This window comes from Pituophis catenifer, unplaced genomic scaffold, assembly GCF_029215685.1.
Source record: "Pituophis catenifer annectens isolate HBS135680 unplaced genomic scaffold, rPitCat1.0.hap2 SCAF_4, whole genome shotgun sequence".
NCBI lineage: Eukaryota > Metazoa > Chordata > Lepidosauria > Squamata > Colubridae > Pituophis > Pituophis catenifer.
This window is the reverse complement of record NW_027256884.1, coordinates 53,966,482-53,983,819: the sequence shown is the minus strand read 5'-3', so window position 1 is coordinate 53,983,819 and position 17,338 is coordinate 53,966,482. Positions and strand designations below refer to the sequence as shown.

General features: G+C 44.2%; 1 protein-coding gene across 1 annotated transcript in view; it reads left to right on the top strand.

The window, feature by feature from the left end:
* The first annotated feature begins 8,849 nt into the window (after window positions 1–8,849).
* Window positions 8,850–17,338, top strand: part of SMS (spermine synthase) — a 153,944-nt gene continuing 145,455 nt past the window's right edge. The window contains exon 1 of the mRNA XM_070944009.1: window positions 8,850–9,031. Within this exon, the coding sequence (XP_070800110.1) occupies window positions 8,983–9,031 (49 nt within the window). The 5' untranslated portion in view covers window positions 8,850–8,982. The remainder of the gene's footprint in view (window positions 9,032–17,338) is intronic.

Below are 17,338 nucleotides of genomic sequence, written 5' to 3'. Positions count from 1 at the left end.
GACTACTCAGAGGGCTGAAAAAGTTATTTTTGACTGGTCCTCGCACTTTTGACCAGTCCTTGAACTTACGACTGTCCTCACATTTTACGTTTTTGCCCTATCTTGTCACTATGGTGAAGAGAAGCAGTTGTGAAATGAGTGACACAGTTGTTAAGAATGCTACAATGGGCATAAATGATGACCAGTCATAAGTGGGAAGACCAGTCAAAAGTGTGAGGACCTGTCAGAAATCACTTTTTTCAGCCCTCTGGGTAGTCCTTTTGTGCACATGGACTACTCAGAGGGCTGAAAAAGTTATTTTTGACTGGTCCTCGCACTTTTGACCGGTCCTCGAACTTACGACTGTCCTCACATTTTACGTTTTTGCCCTATCTTGTCACCATAATGAAGAGAAGCAGTTGTGAAATGAGTGACACGGTTGTTAGGAATGCCGCAACGGGCATAAATGTGAGGATTGTCATAAGTGCGAGGACAGGTCAAAAGTGTGAGGACTAGTCAGAAATGATTTTTTTCAGCCCTCTGAGTAGTCCCTATGCACATAGCCACGCCCACCCAGTCACATGACCAGCTAGCCACGCCCACCCAGTCACATGACCACCAAGCCACACCCCCAACTAAGCCACGCCCACAGAACTGGTTGTTAAAAAAATTGAATCCCACCACTGATGCTAGTGGCAGGGACTTTAGAGGTCTGGACTAATGAAAAAAAAACCAACGATCCCATGCCTTTTCTCCATAGTGTAGAAATGGGAGGTGCCAAGCTGGGGATATTGTATGCTCTAGCTCTATGTCCTGAGTTGAAACTTCTGAAGATCCGCCTCCCTGGTGACGTCTCTTCAGTTTGTTTCAACTCAGCCTAGCTCATGGTTGCAACCTTTAAGCTCCTGAGCTTTGAGTTGGATTTAGTTTAATTCCCTGGAATTTTATTTTTTCCTTTTTTTTGTTTTCTCTAAATTTGACCTCTTATGACGGCTGAAATAGCAGGTACCAGCTAAAGGGGATCTCTCCGATTCCGGATTGAGCGTGGTGGGGGGGGTGGCTGTCAATCTCCCCCAACCTCCCCTGACTTTTTAAAGCTCTGAGGGGGCTAGCCGGCTGGCTTTCGCCCCGGTCCCTATACAATCTGTTCTTTACTGCAGGAGGCTGTGTTTGGAGCCAGGTGGGACGCGCGCGCCGTTTCGGCTTGCCGCGCCGTCCCTTTTATCGCCGCTAATCAGCTGAGAGGCGGAACAGCTTTTTGCTTGTTTTTTCTCCGATTTGGAGCCGTCTGCAGCTGCGCCAGCCTAATTCAGCCTGGGCGCTGCCTATTGTTAATTTCTGTGCCGGGGCAGCATTCGAGGAGCTGGGGAAGATAAGTGCCAGTCGCCAGAGCCCTTCAGAGATGGATTTAAGTTGCGGCGGCTTTCGTTCCCACGCAATTTCTGGTGGCAATTTGCCCGGGTGGCCTTGATCCCCCGGCTACCATTGGGCACAGCGCTGGTGGCTCCCTGCTTGACGGAGGGAAGCTTGGACTGCTGACCAGCGCAATTTTTTGTCTGCGGGCTTGCTTTGCAGCCTGTCCTGCTGCTGTTGTTTGCCCTCACAGACAACTTTTATTTGAACTGTGGCAGTTGAAAGCGGCCATTTTGGGACCTCCGGCAGACATTTTGTCAGCACTTCAGGCCAGTATAATTCTTTTTCCTCACGGTTTGGAGAGACTTTGGCTGTCCTGTGATTAACTGGACAGGTCAACTGACTTGAGAATAATGGGGGATGCTGACAGGCAAGCTTCCTTTTCTGCTGAGGGCTCTTGGTCTCCCCCTCTTATCAGAGGCAGAGCTGCTTCTAGACAAACTGCCAGCATTGCTGCAGCTAATAAAATCAAGGCCAAGGCCAGGGCTCGCTCAGGGCATTCCAAGGCCGAGGAAAAGACAAGTTAGGCAACGTGCCCTGGACAGAGAATTCGCGAAGGCTGCTGCCATTAATACACCTACAGAACCCCCTCCAGCTTCTGTGTCTGCTCCTTTCCTACATAGTCAAAGTGTGGATGCTGCAGTTCCTCAAACTGTGCATTCTCCTGTTGTGGCAGGGCCATCTAGGCAGTGGTCTCCAGAGATACAGCCCGAGCCTCAGCCTATCCCAGGTCCTTCTGTGTCCAGTAGACGCACTGAAGCCACCTATACCCCCACAGCGGCTGGCCTTCGCCAGGGTGAAGGGAGGGGAGCAAGATGTTTCTAACTCCATGAAGTCCTGGGTAGAGGAGGCAATTAGAAGAGGCATTGCAAAGGGTATGCAGCTTCAATCGCAGGTTTTTTCCCAAATGTACGCCTTTAGACCAGAGGTAGAGACCCAGGGCTATATTGCCCCTCCTGAGGATTACCAAGGGCAGATTTCCCCCTCCCTTTCTGAATTGGCTGACTATGAGGAGGACCTCCTGGAGGAAGGAGAGATTTCTGAGGGGGATCAGGACCAACCACCTAGGCCTGCATTTAAAGGATTATTTTATCCAGCCCTTTTGAAGCCCCTTCTGACAAAGGCTAGGGCCACAGCTCGTTTGGGCCCGGATCCATCGCTTTCTGGTACCTTGGGTACTGGAGAGCAGGATGATTACCTGTTCATGGAGCAGGCCGTGGAGGCAGATACTATTCCTATCCCGGGAATGTTTCTGGACATGATTCGTAGACAGTAGGCGGCCCCAGGTCTTCCTTCCAGGGCCTCAGGTCTGGACAATCATTTGTTTACGGTGGATGCAGACATGCTTAACCTGTTAGAGGTCCCCAAGGTAGATGCTCCGGTGGCGGCTCTCACCTCTTCTTCTGTTTTACCACCTGATGCAGAGGACGCCTTAAAGGCAGAAGATAGGCGAGAGGAGACGGCGCTTCGTCGCGCACACCAGGCGGATGCCTGGGCTGTGAGAGCTTCTTCTGCAGCATCTTTCCTCACCAGGGCGTCAGTCAGATCGCTTCGCCAGCTACAGGGCCATCTGGCACCAGATGATGTTCGGGCCCATCAAGACCTTTCTAAGATTTTAGCAGCAGCTGAATATACAGCGGCCGCTGCCAGGTTTTCCGCCAGGGCCATGGCTTCATCAGTGACCGCCAGGCGTATGCTTTGGCTACACCATTGGCGCATGGATGGGAAGAACAAGTGGAAGTTGGCTTCAGGTCCCTTTGAAGGGGGGTTTCTTTTTGGCCGAGCTTTAGATCCCCTGCTCATAGAGACTAGGGATAAGAGAAAGGTACTCCCGTCCCAGGGCAGGCGAACAGATTTCCGTTCTTTTCCTTACTATAGGCGGCCCTCCTTCCGCCAGGGGGGAGCCGGGCCAAGCTTTCCCCGTCAGCAACGGCCCTTTTACTACTCTAGACCTAACTTCCAGGCCGATAGATCTACCTTTTCCAGGGGTCGCCAGCAGCCGCCCAACAAGCCCTTCAGGGGCTCTGGTGGCAGAGGAGCTAGGAGATCGAAGTGACTGCCTGCCTCTGGCTCCTATTGGGGGCAGGCTAGCCCTATTTGCGGACCGCTGGGATGACCTGACAACAGACAATTGGGTGAGGAAGACTGTAATTCCTTTCACCTCCTCCGAGGCGTTTCCTCCGTTGCCCCGTTTCTGGAGACCCGTTCAGGCGGGGACTCATGGAATAATCTATCCAGCATTTGCTGGATATCCGGGCCATTCAGCCGGTTCCACTGGGGCAGAGGGGGTGCGGATTCTATTCCATCCTATTTGTCATCCCAAAGGCCTAGGGGTGGGGGGGGGTGGAGGGCAATTCTAAATTTGAAGGGTCTCAACGATTATATCATTTACCGGAGGTTCAAAATGCACTCCCTGCATTCCATCTTAGTGGGAATCAGGGAGGGAGACTTCTTGGCCTCCATAGATTTGACTGAAGCCTACCTCCACGTCCCGATTCGGCCAGAGCATCGTCAATACCTGAGATTTTGTTATTCAGGCCGTCACTACCAATATCTTGCCCTGTCGTTCAGGCTGGCCTCCACCCCCCGGACGTTTACCAAGATTCTCTCTGTCTTGGCGGTGTATCTCAGGTCTCTTCCCATCAGAATTCAATGCTACCTCGACGATCTGCTCCTACAGGCGTCCTCCCTACAGGCGGCGAGCAGAACAGGACTTGGCCACGACAATACAGGTACTGAGGGACCATGGATTCTCAGTGAATCTGGCAAAGTGCCATCTGGTACCTTCCACAAGGTTAGTTCACCTGCAGGCCCTGATAGACACGCAAGCGGGTCAGGTCTTCCTGTCTCAGGAAAGGAAGGACAGTATAAGGGCGCTGATTCAGTCGCTTCAAGGGTCCCAGACGGTTCAGGTAGACCAACTGTCCCAACTGTTGGGGAAAATGATCTCTTGTTTAAACATAGTTCCCTGGGCCAGGTACCATGCAAGACCACTACAGTTGTTCTTGCTCCCTTTTCAGAAGGCGGGAACGAGCTCGTCCAAGATCAGGGTTCAGGTTCCACCACGGGTTCTACGTTCCCTAACCTGGTGGACGTCAGAGGCCATCCAGAAGGGGTGTTACTTCAGGGAACCCCGAAGGGTGGTGGTAACATCGGATGCCAGTCTGCTGGGCTGGGGAGGCCATTGCGGATCCCAGGTGGCCCAGGGCCGTTGGTCGCACCTAGAACTATCCCACCAGATCAATTGGTTGGAGCTCCGAGCTGCCCGTCTGTCTCTCCAGACCTTTCTTCCACAGGTGAGGGGGCAACATGTGCTCCTTCTCACAGACAATACAATGACAAAAGCCCATATCAACAGGCAAGGGGGGACTCGTTCCCAGCCTCTAATATGAGAGGCGGAGACCCTTTGTCTCTGGGCAGAGACTCACCTTTTGTCCCTGACAGCAGACTATATTGCCGGGACGGACAACGTCGAAGCCGACTGGCTGAGTGGACCCCTCGGAGTGGAGGCTCTATCCTGGCCTGTTTGCGGAGGTAGTCGACCGGTTCAGTCGCCCGGTAATGGGCCTCTTCGCCTCTCCAGCGAACACACAAGTTCCCCTTTTCTTCTCCCGTTTTCCTGCCCCGGGAGCAGCGGGGGTGGATGCTCTGCGGACCCTGTGCCTCCTATATGCCTTCCCTCCCCTCCCCCTGATCCCAGCCGTCATTCGAAAGTTGTTGTTGGAGGGGGCGGAGATGGTGTTAGTGGACCCCTCGGAGTGGAGGCTCCATCCCGGCCTGTTTGCGGAGGTAGTCGACCGGTTCAGTCACCCGGTAGTGGACCTCTTCGCCTCTCCAACGAACACACAACTTCCCCTTTTCTTCTCCCGTTTTCCTGCCCTGGGAGCAGCGGGGGGTGGACGCTCTGCGGACCCCATGGCCCAAGGGCCTCCTATACACCTTCCCTCTCCTACCCGATCCCAGCCATAATTCGAAAGTTGTTGTTGGAGGGGGCGGAGATGGTGTTAGTGGCCCCTCACTGGCCCAGGTGGCCTTGGTTTGCTGACCTGTTGGTCGTCAAGCCCTGGCGGATTCCCCCGATCAGAATCGCCCTCAGCCAAGGTCCGGTGCAGTACCCGGACCCGCAGAGGCTGCAGTTAGCCATTTGGAGGTTGAGCGGGGGCTCTTGAGGAGGGAGAACTTTCTGACCAGGGTCATCAAGACTATGCAGGCGGCCAGGCGGCCCTCCACCACGCGTATTTACGAGGCCACGCGGAACAGGTTTGCAGTGTGGTGTGCCTCCAGACATTTGAGTCCAACTTCGGCATTGGTGGTGGAGGTGCTTGAGTTCCTACAGGACGGGTTCGGCATGGGACTTTCCACTAACACTCTACAGCGACAGGTGGCTGCGCTAGGCACGGTCTTGACATTTGGGAAGTGGGGTTCCCTCGCTCACCATCCGAGGGTGAAGATTTTTCTGCGTGGAGCGGCTAATTTAAAACCACCGCCTCTTCACCGTTATCCCACCTGGGACCTCTCTAAAGTTCTTCAGGCATTAACAAAGGCACCTTTTGAACCATTGAGGGAGGCTAGCCTCCATCTCCTCTCGTGTAAATTAGCTTTCCTTGTGGCCATCACGTTTGCCCGACGGATCTCAGAGTTGGCGGCTTTATCGGTGCGGAAAGACCTGTGTATTTTTCACCCCAACAGGGTGGTCCTGCGGCTGGACCATGCCTTCCTTCCTAAGGTCAACTCCTTGTTCCACCGAGCACAGGAGTTGGTCCTGCCAGACTTCTGCCCTCGGCCTCGGCACGCCTTGGAGCAGACCTGGCACACCTTGGATGTAAGGAGGGCCCTCCGTATTTACATTTTTAGGATCTCTTCTTTCTGGAAGACGGAGGCACTCTTTGTCTCCTTCCAGCCATCAACTCTTGGCCACAGGATGACCTCTTCCACGGTGGGGCGCTGGCTCCGGACATGCATCTCTTCTGCTTCAGGCTCTCCCGGTGCCTCAGGGGATAACGGCCCACTCCACCCGCAGTGCTGCCACAACAGCGGCCTGGTCTACCCAAGCGTCTGTGGAGGACATCTGTAGGACGGCCACGTGGACCTCTCCCACTCCCTTCATCCGCCACTATAGACTTGACTCCTTCGCTTTGGCGGAGGCAGCATTTGGGAGACGAGTACTGCAGCGGGTTCATGAAGATCCGGGGTCGTCGGCCCAGGACAGTACCCACCCTTAGGGCTGGCCAGTCTTTGGTATTTCCCAGCCTGGCACCTCCCATTTCTACACTATGGAGAAGTGACGTTGGTCTTACCGTGATACATTCCTTCTCGTAGTGTAAAATGGGAGGTGCCAGCCCCACCCTGTCTGTGTCTGCCTGGACCGGCTCCCCTGGTGGAGCATGTTGTTTCTATCTTTCAGACTGTGTACCATTCGCCTGGACTGCGTACCATTCACATTGGCTTCGTTGGCACAAATTGAAGAGACATCACCAGGGAGGCGGATCTTCAGACGTATCAACTCAGGACATAGAGCTAGAGCATACAATATCCCCAGCTTGGCACCTCCCATTTTACACTATGAGAAGGAACGTATCACGGTAAGACCAACGTCCCTTCCATGAACATAGGTGTGTGTAAAGAAAAATGGAGTTTTCTTCTTATGTGGGAAAAATGTGTAATTATGTTTACCTACAAACTGGACTGGAACATATCCATCTTTCCCCAAAATAGGTGTTGTCAGTGGAGAGGACACTATCCCTGTTCCTCTCATGGGGCATGTTCAAAAAAGGGTGCCACTCTTGGTCCCACTATTAGCAATCCTGGGGATAGGGACTGCTGTTGGAACAGGTGTAGGTGGATGGCACACTCCATAATACAATTTAGGCAATTGTACCAAATTGCTGGAACCTTGGTCAAGGTCCAAGACCAAATAGATTTTTTGGCAGCAGTGGTCTTCCAAAACTGGCGTGCCATAGACCTTTTAACAACTGAAAGGTGGTTTTTTTACACAAAAAGTCAGGTGTGGTCAGAGAGAGTTCCAAGGACCGGGCATCCAAAATGGGTCAGAAGTTACAAGCAATAGCTTGTAGACAGATGTTATTTCTATTGTGACAGGCCTGGCTTTTATTTCTTGTGCAATACCTGTGTTCAGACAACTAGCTAAGAGAGCAGTGAAAGAGATAAGAGTTGAAAAAGAATTGATTTTGGTGGAATGTCTTAATAGACCGTAAAATTGACCCTGATCTCTTTGATGAAAATGAAGTTTCTGATGCAGGAACATATGTACAACTCTCAACTGGGTAATTAGAGAAAGTGCTTCAGAGAATAAGATTTGAAAATCATATGTATTACTTGTCTTTCTTTTGCACTATTATGTATCTTATCTTGAATTGATTATGTTATGTCAAATGTTATATGCTTGCATTGTTGAATTAAGCTCTGTAATAGGTAAGACTCAATTGTAACCAAGTAAAATAGAGTCTTAAAGGGAGGATAAGGTAGGACGTAAAATGAAATTTAGATATAAGAGTGAAATAATATGGGGTCAACTTGGAGGATCTCTGAAGGGCCCCTTTGACTTGAGAAAGTTGCAGAGTTCAAAAAGTTCAGAGTTCAAAAACCACAGAGCTAACTCACTTTCTACAGTTGGAGAGTTCAAGAAGTCAAACCACAAGAAATTAACTAATCTTCCTGTTCAGGCAATAATGGGAGGAGGGAGAGAGCCTAACAGGTAGGTTTATTTCACATTTCCTGTTTTTCGTTACTATAAAGATACGTGTCTTAAAGAAGGTCTTTTGTTCAGAATGTAAATAGAATGCATGTCTGAACCTTTTGGCCAAAATAAAAAAGCTTTTCTGGATCTCGAAACTTAGCTTCTTATTTTTCTGTAAGACCAGGACCATGTGCTGGATGATTCTGCTTCATTAAACAATCTTTCCAATCAGCCTCCATGTTTCCAGTGTTTTTCCCCCCACTTGGTACTGAACCAGATGGATATTTCTTCCAACAATGCCTAAAAGAACATTGTTCTTATACGTTTCAGAATTTCTTCTGGAACTGAAAAATAAAACTGCGACGTAGGAGGACACTAGACCTGGTCTGCATTACCCCAGCCTTAATTTGTTGAAACAGCTTTAGCCATCATAGAATAAACTGAAGCGCAACGCATATAAGAAATCCAAAGAACCTGGAATAAGAACATTCGAGTCATTACGTAAAAAAATGTGTTATTTGAAGCGCCTTTATTTTGCAGGAAGGCCTCGAAGCCAAAGTAGTAGCTACTACTGTAGTAGTGAATCTGTCTCCGATTATAAACAAAAGCCATCAGCTCACTCCTTCAGGCTTCCTAAAACAGCAAATGGAGAGGTGGCGCCCGCGACTCCCACGAATCCCCAGCGGAGTCGCTTTCAATCCCCCCACCTCGGCGTCGATTTATCGCTTCCAGTCATTTGCCCCACCCCTTCGGGTTCTCACACGCCGGCGGTAACCCCGGCCTCCACCTAGCGTCCTAATACACACACGCACGCACATCGCGCAGGCAGGCAGTGGCACTCGCAACACAGCCACGGCCGTTCCACCAGGCATGGCACAGGGCTCTACTTCATTATGGCAGCAGCGCGACACAGCACTCTGGACTTCATGCTCAGCGCCACAGGTGAGCCACCTCATTCCGGCGACTCGTCCTTTCTGGCCTACCCACCCACTCACGGCTGCCTGACGGGCCCATAATTGTTCTTCCTTCCCTTCCTCAGCAACGGGGGAGAGGAGAGGTCCGAACGGCTTGCAGCAAGAGCCATGGCTCTCCGCAGGCCTCTGCACCAAATGAGACAAGCGAACGAGCGAGTTGTCTTGTCTAGGTCGGCGTGGGAAGAGTGGGGCAGCCTGCCAGCTTTGCCCCGGCGTGTTTCTTTCCTGCTCGCTCTCGTCCTCCCGTCCCCAAATACGCGGCATATTCCCTCTCCGGGTTTCCTTCACCACCAACTCTTGAACCTTCTGTTCTCCCGAATCTTCGATTACCCGACATATTCGGGTTTTTTTCCTCTCCCCCCTCCCCGTTTACAATTATTTTCTGATACTCGATTATTTTCTAACAGTCGTGCCTGCAGCTCCTCCCCTTCGTAAATGCAGATTGCCTAAAAGCCTCTGGCTCCGTTTCCAACCATGCGCATGTGCTTTATGGCCTCCCGTCGGTGAAATCTTGCCATGTGTCTGTCTCGTTCATTTCCCTGAACAGACCCCTCCTCTCACCCGAATATGATTTACTCTCGTAAATAGGCTGGCAAAGATATTTCCACTCCCTTCCAGGCATACTCCCTTTACATACTTAAAAATGTGAGCCCGGGGTGGGTGGATAAAACATCAAAAAGCATTCGCTACTATTGCAAATGTGAGCCCGTGCCTTTGGATGTGTGTGTGTGTCTGATTTGATAATTGCTGCCTGTTTCTGTCCAGTAGAAATAGGCATGTGTTCATTTTGCACGTCTTGCCGCCAAGGGACGGGCCCTCAGCTGGTAGGTTTTTCCTCTAGAGATGCTAATGGAAGAGGTGATCCAGTTACCTCCCCTACCCTTCATGATTTCCAGGCTCTACTGGAAATTGGGCTAAAAAGAAAATGTTAGCTGTATAGTAGAAGGGAAATGGTGTGCTTGTTTAATAGAGTAATAATAGAAACAATATGTATTGTACAGGACATGGAAGAATAGGAGCCTTCTTACAAGGATAAATTGGACTGAAACTGTGTCTAATTTTAAATAATTGTAAAAAATAAAGAAATAGGATATTGGATGTTTTATCTCTTGGTTGGAGAAGGAAATATTTGGGATAATTATTCTAATGTCTTTATCTGGCAGTTGGATTTGTTTGTACATATACATTATTAATTATTTTGGGTGGTATTAAATTGGAATTGGGCTATTTCCCAATGTTTTCCAAAAGGCTGGAATCCAACCATATCTGTTTAGAACACTTCACCTTTAGTGGTATTTAAGAAATGTATTCAAATATTGTACATTTTTTTTACAACCAGTAGGATTGCAATTATTTTGCATAACGAAATAGGCCAATCTTTATGTAAATGAATCTCAAATAAAAAAAATGCAATATTTTTTTTTTTTTTTTTTGAGATTCATAGACTTATTGGAATATCTTGATAAGAATAAACAGATCCCTGCAGTGCTGGTTTTTCTGGATGCAGAGAAGGCCTTTGATAGAGTGGATTGGAATTTTCTACTAAAGACTTTAAAAAAGATGGGCTTTGGGGACCAATTTATACAGGCGATTTCAGCAATTTATCAAGAGCAAAAAGCACAGATTATTATTAATGGAAGTCTGACGACTGAGTTTAAAATTGAAAAAGGAACAAGACAGGGATGTCCATTGTCCCCACTTTTATTTATTTTAACATTGGAAGTCTTGCTAAATACAATACGGGACTCTAAAATTTTGAAAGGTATAATGATAAGGCAAGAGGATTATAGAATAAAGGCATTTGCAGATGATCTGGTGGTTACCCTATCACAACCAATGGAATCAATAATCTTGATGAACGACATTATACAAGACTATGGTAGAGTTTCAGGTTTCAGACTGAATTCAAAAAAGACTAAAATGATAGTTAAAAATATGACACAAGATCGTAAACATGAGCTTGAAAGGAGGGCAGGTTTTGAAATTGTACCTAAGGTAAAATATCTTGGAGTTCAGGTTGCAGAATCAAACATGAAATTGTCTCAAAATAATTATGAGGTGTTGTGGCGAGAGGTCCAGAAAGACATGGAGACTTGGAAAAAGCTGCAACTGTCTTTACTTGGAAGAATAGCAGCAGTTAAGATGAACATTTTGCCAAGATTTCTGTTTTTGTTTCAAATGATTCCGGTGCTTAAAAGTGACAAACAACTGAAAGTTTGGCAGTCTGGTGTGAATAAGTTTGTCTGGAATGAGAAGAAGCCGAGAGTGAAATTGAAAATTATGCAAGATGTTCCAGAAAGAGGAGGCCTTAAACTCCCAAACCTACAGTTATATTATGATGCAGCAGCTTTAACTTTAATAAGTGATTGGTTTGGAAGTAAAAAGACTGGAATACTGAATGTAGAAAGTTTTGATCTTGAATTTGGATGGCATGCTTATTTATTCTATGACGACAAAGTAGACAAAGTATTTAAAAGTCATATACTTAGAGAATCTTTGATGAGAGTTTGGAAGAAGCACCGACTCAAATGGGATTACAAAATACCGTTATGGCTGGATCTTGGTCATACTATGTGGAATACAAATATAATGTCACTCGGGGGGTTTTTATATAAAGAGGTTCTTTTTACAGATGCGGGCAGATGGCAGCTGAAGACATTACAGACACTGTTGGATGAAGGAATTAATTTAACTTGGTTACAATATAATCAACTACAATTGAGATGGAAAGAGGACCAAAAAACTGGTATTATGTTGCATGAGGAAGAATTGGTTAGACATATAAGAGAGAAAGGTCCAATGCATATTAAAAGGCTTTATAATGTTTTGCTAGAAAGGGATTCAGAAACTGAATTAGTTAAAGATTGTATGATTAAGTGGGCACAAAATTTTGAAGAACCAGTGATGTTGGAAACATGGGAAAAAATTTGGGTTCAGAATGTTAAATTTACACAGTCGCAGAACCTGAGGGAAAACTTTTATAAAATGTTTTATAGATGGCATTTAGATCCTAAAAAGTTGTCATGTATGTACCCTAATGTTCAGCCAAAATGTTGGAGATGCGAATGTTTGGATGCTACGTATTATCATGTTTGGTGGACCTGTAGGAAAGTTAAGGCTTTTTGGATAAAAATATGGTGGGTTATGCAGAATGTTTTGAAGAAAAAAATTCAATTCTCTCCACAATTGTTTTTATTGGGTATAGTTAAGGGTTTTACACGGGGTGAAATAAAACTAATATTGTATATGATAACTGCAGCAAGATTGTTGATAGGTAAATATTGGAAGAATGAAGCTTTGCCTACTATCGAGGAATGGACTTTGAAGATGGCTAGTTTTGCAGAGATGGCGAAGATTTCAGCATACTTAAAGGATTGTTCACAAGAGACTTATGAATGGGAATGGAAAAGGTGAATAGAATATGTTCAGAACAAATACCAAACTAGAAAGTATCAAATAGCTTTTATTTGAAAATAATGTATTAGAAATATCTTAATGTAAAGAGAAAAAGAGGAAAAATTATATAGGGGGAGGGATGGGTTCAGGTTTATATATCAGTGTTATTAGTTATGAGTACATAATAGGGAAGTCTGGGGGGGGAGGATTAGGGAGGGTTAGGGAGGACGGGAAGTTTGGGGAGGGAGGTGGGGGGGTGAAAAAAAGGGGTGAAAATGTAATTGTAAAACTTTTGCAATAAAAAAAAAATGCAATATTTAAAAACTAAGTGGGGAGATGCATTTGGTGGTACTTTTTAAGCAATAGAATTTAAAGACCACGACATGCTGTCCTGCTTCAGATTTTGTGCGTGTGTGTTTGTGCACACACACACACACACACACACACACGATTTCTTAGGAGATTATCAATTTTACTTTCAGAGGACAATAGCAAGGAATGACTTGTTTAAGACAGTGCTTGCCTGTGAATTTTGTTTTTAAAGAGGAGTGTGCAGAAAAGTCATCCAAAATCGTTCTGTCAAGGTTATCAGCTAGTCCGAGGGTCTACACTGCAAGAGAAGTCATGCAGGAGCCAAATATTATTTCCAGCAAAGAGAACATAGGCAAAGAAAATATTTTTTTAAAGGCTGCAGCCAGCTATCAGCAATCAGAATGTTTACTTCAGTGTTTCTCTACCTTGGCAGCTTGAAGATGTGTAGACTTCAGCTGTCAGAATTCAGCAGTCAACATGCTGCCTGGAGTATTCTGGGAGTTGAAGTCCACGCATCTTCATGCTACCAAGGTTGAAAAATACTGGTTTACTCCATTGCTTGACAAGTAACCCAACAGGTTTCCTCTGTTCTGCTGTTCCTTCTGCTTGTCTGGTGCAGGGTCCTTATCTGACAGGTCCAGTTACTCAGATAGTGCTGGTGATTGATCAGCCTTATATGTTGTCTGGCTTTGTCCTTCCTGAATAGACATTACGCAGGCTCGACTGAAGCAGCTTTTTCAGCTTTGGACTCAGAGTCTGAGTCCTGACCTGGGCTATAATATATGTGTTAACTGATGTATTAACTTCCTTAGCAGTATCTGGATGGTGCCAAATCTTTTGTGAATGACACTATTAATAACCTATTTATCACATATGATATACTATAGAACTGGTAAAGTAAATTGTTGTATTGCGATGAAACATATTGAAACAACTAAACATTTATGATTTTTACTGGAATGCACATACAACTATTGACCACAAAACAGCAGTGAGTTCCTTTCCACTTCCACATTTGCATTTTGTTTTATACCTGTGTTGTGTGACAGCTGTATGCATTGTTGATGTGCTTCATTTAACTACTATATAAGGCTACAGTAACCTGGAAAGTACATTGTCTTTCTTACAGAGATTTTTTTAACAAAACTCAATAGTCTTGGCTGAACAGGTTGTAAATTAGAAAATATTGTAAGAATTGTTGCAAATTAGGATGGTAGATAGTTCTTGTTTTTACAGACTTGCTTTTTGGCTAAAACTACAATACATGTCTGCATTAAAAAGTTTGTTATTTCTATATTCTTAGTTAACTCTAAATGTAGATAGTGTTACTACATTTATTTATGGAATTGAATCTTAAGTTTAAAATAAAGGCACCTATTGTTTTCTTAATTTTTTTTCAAGGTTTATTGGGTTTTTATTTTTAAACATTTATCAACATCAATATATGAACAGTGTGGCCTCTGGGTATGGTTCGTGTTAACACAAATAACAATCAATTATTACATTAATTAAACTTATATAATCCTAATATTAATGTACTTGATTATTTTAAAGTAGTTATTCAATATTTCAGTGTTCCATTCTAATGTCAATGATCTTCTTGAACATAACATAGTAATACCATCTTTCAACCTCTTAACTTTCCATCTAATTATTACTTATTTTTAATTTATACAGAAATTATAACTACTAATATTCCCCCTAATTCTTATTTCTATCTCTGTTCTGGCTTCTAGTCAAGTCACTCTTACTAATCCTAATGTTAAAACATATATTTATGTTAATACATAGTCCTTCATATAAGGGTGTATATTCTTATTTCTACCTCTATTTCTAGTTTTTAAATAGGCCATCATTATATTAGAAAAAAGAAGAAAGAAAAAAAGGAAAAAATAGTTCTATTCTATCCATCATCCCTTGCTCATTTTAATAATTCAATTCTTATTCGTATTTTGGCTTTCCTCCCATACTCTCCTGGACCTTTGTCTCTGTCAACATCTGTATCTTCATTATTCCATCTAAATATTTCTCCTATTTCCATCTTCCTAGGCTGCCATATCTTCAGAGTATCCACTCATGCTCCTATCTCCCTTTCAAAAACATCTTCCAGATTATAAAATTCCAGTTCCATTTTATATCTCTCAAAAAGTTTTTTTCATCCTCTTGTTTTATTTGGTGGTTTGTTCTATATTTTCTTCCATTCTTTCCGCTGTCTCCTCTCTTTCCTGGACTCTTTGAGCTTCATTCATTGACACTTGTATCATATTTTCTACTTTGTCACTTATGCCTTGGATTAAGTCTTGTATCTCTCTTTGATTCTTCTTTATCATGGTATCCCTGATGCTTTGAAACATGAAACATCCACGCCATTTCTCTTGAAATCTTACTCATTTCCCCCAAAAAGGCATCTTTTTCATTATAAATATGCATAAGGGTACATCTACGGAAATGGTTTGGAATGCAAGTAAAACATATATGAGAGGTATCTTGATATATTTGAATAATAAACACAGACGTAAACAGGAAAAAAAAAGGAAGGACTTAGAAGAGGAAATTAAAAAAAAAGAACAAGCTTTGATATTGAACCCAGCAGACAAGAAAATAAAAGAGGCAATTAACTTACTGTGAGGGCAATTTAATATGCTAATGGCAGATCAGATCGCAACTAATTTGCAATATGCTAAACACAATACTTTTTGCAATGCTAATAAACCAGGGAGATGGTTAGCATATCTGTTAAGGAAAAAACAAAAGTCACGGACTGACCATAGAGAAAATAGAATATAAAGGTAAAGAGGTTTATCAGCAAAATATGATTAAAAAAGCATTTTTAGAATTTTATACGAGGTTGTACGCTAGTGATAAAATTCAAAGTATAGATGTAGATAGATACTTACAGAAAGAGAATATTCCTATAATTACAAAAGAGCAAAGGGAGGGTTTAAATCAACCAATAACTTCCGAGGAGATTATGTTTGCAATTAAGCAGTTGAAAGTGGGTAAAGCTCCTGGGACGGATGGTTTGACAGCTATTTATTATAAACACTTGCAGTTAGAAATGGTGGAACCACTCGAGTTATTTACCAACATACAATCTGGAGGAGATGTACCCCCATCCGGGAGGACAGCTTTTATTTCTCTGATTGCAAAGGAGGAGCAAGACCATACCCAGCCAAAAAATTATAGGCCTATATCACTTTTAAATACAGATTATAAGATTTTTGCTAAAATACTAGCAAATAGGTTAATGACAGTCATGCAACAAATGATTCATAATGATCAAACTGGTTTTATAAATGGTAGACAAATGAAGAGTAATGTAAGGCAAGTTGTTAACCTATTAGAGTATTTGGGGAAGAACAACCAAATCCCTGTGGTGCTAATATTTCTTGATGCGGAGAAAGCATTTGATCGATTGAATTGGCATTTCTTATTGAAAATAATAGAAAAGATGCAGTTTGGAGAATATTTTACACAATCTATTAAGGCAATATATCAGAAACAAACCGGAAATAATAATTAATGGTAGTTTAACACATACTTTTAATATAGAAAAAGGAACAAGACAAGGATGTCCCTCGTCTCCATTATTGTTTATTTTGACTTTGGAATTTTTGGTGAGTAAAATACGTGGATCGGATAAAATAAACGGAATTAAAATTAAGCAGTACGACTACAGATTACGAGCATTTGCAGACGACTTGGTTGTTACTTTAACCCAACCATTACAGTCGGTTGTAGGTTTAATGGATATAATTAATCAATATGGACAAGTATCTGGATTTAAAATAAATGCAGGGAAAACGAAGATAATAACTAAAAATATGACTACAAATCAAAAAGATGAATTAGAAAGACTTAACAGATTTGAAATAGTAAAAAAAAGTTAAGTACTTAGGGGTTTATATTACGACATCAAATGCGAAATTATTTAAGCATAATTATGATCCGTTGTGGCAAAAAATAAAGAGAGAGATGGAAAATTGGAAAAAATTACAATTATCTTTGTTGGGAAGAATAGCAACAGTAAAAATGAATGTTTTGCCTAAATTTTTATTTCTTTTTCAAATGATACCAATACTTTAAAAAGATGAAAATTTGAAGATATGGCAGAAAGGTATTAATAATTTTGTCTGGGCAGGGAAGAGACCCAGAATAAAACAAAAAATAATGCAGGATATACGTGAAAGAGGAGGTCTCAAAATGCCCAATTTAAGATTATATTAAGAGGATTATATTTCTCAATTGAGCATGTGCAAGATGGCGGTGACGTCTCCGAGTGCTGCGTGAGGATGGATGGCCTCGGGGCTTCAGGGGGTTACTACAGGGGCGCTCGACTATCAGCGACCCCTGGTTTGACCGGTTGAGTTTGGGGCGAGGATTTTAAGACCGTCCTTGCCCCTCAGCGTATCGTGTGTGGCTCGGCTTACCCTCGGGCGCATTGGGCTCGCTCGGCTGGCTCGGCTCGGCTGCGGACGGCTGCGGAAGGCTGTAGCCGCGGCGGCCTTGGGTGTTGGTGTTCGGCTGGGTGCGGCGAGGCTGGAGACGCCGGAGGAGCCGGGGGGGT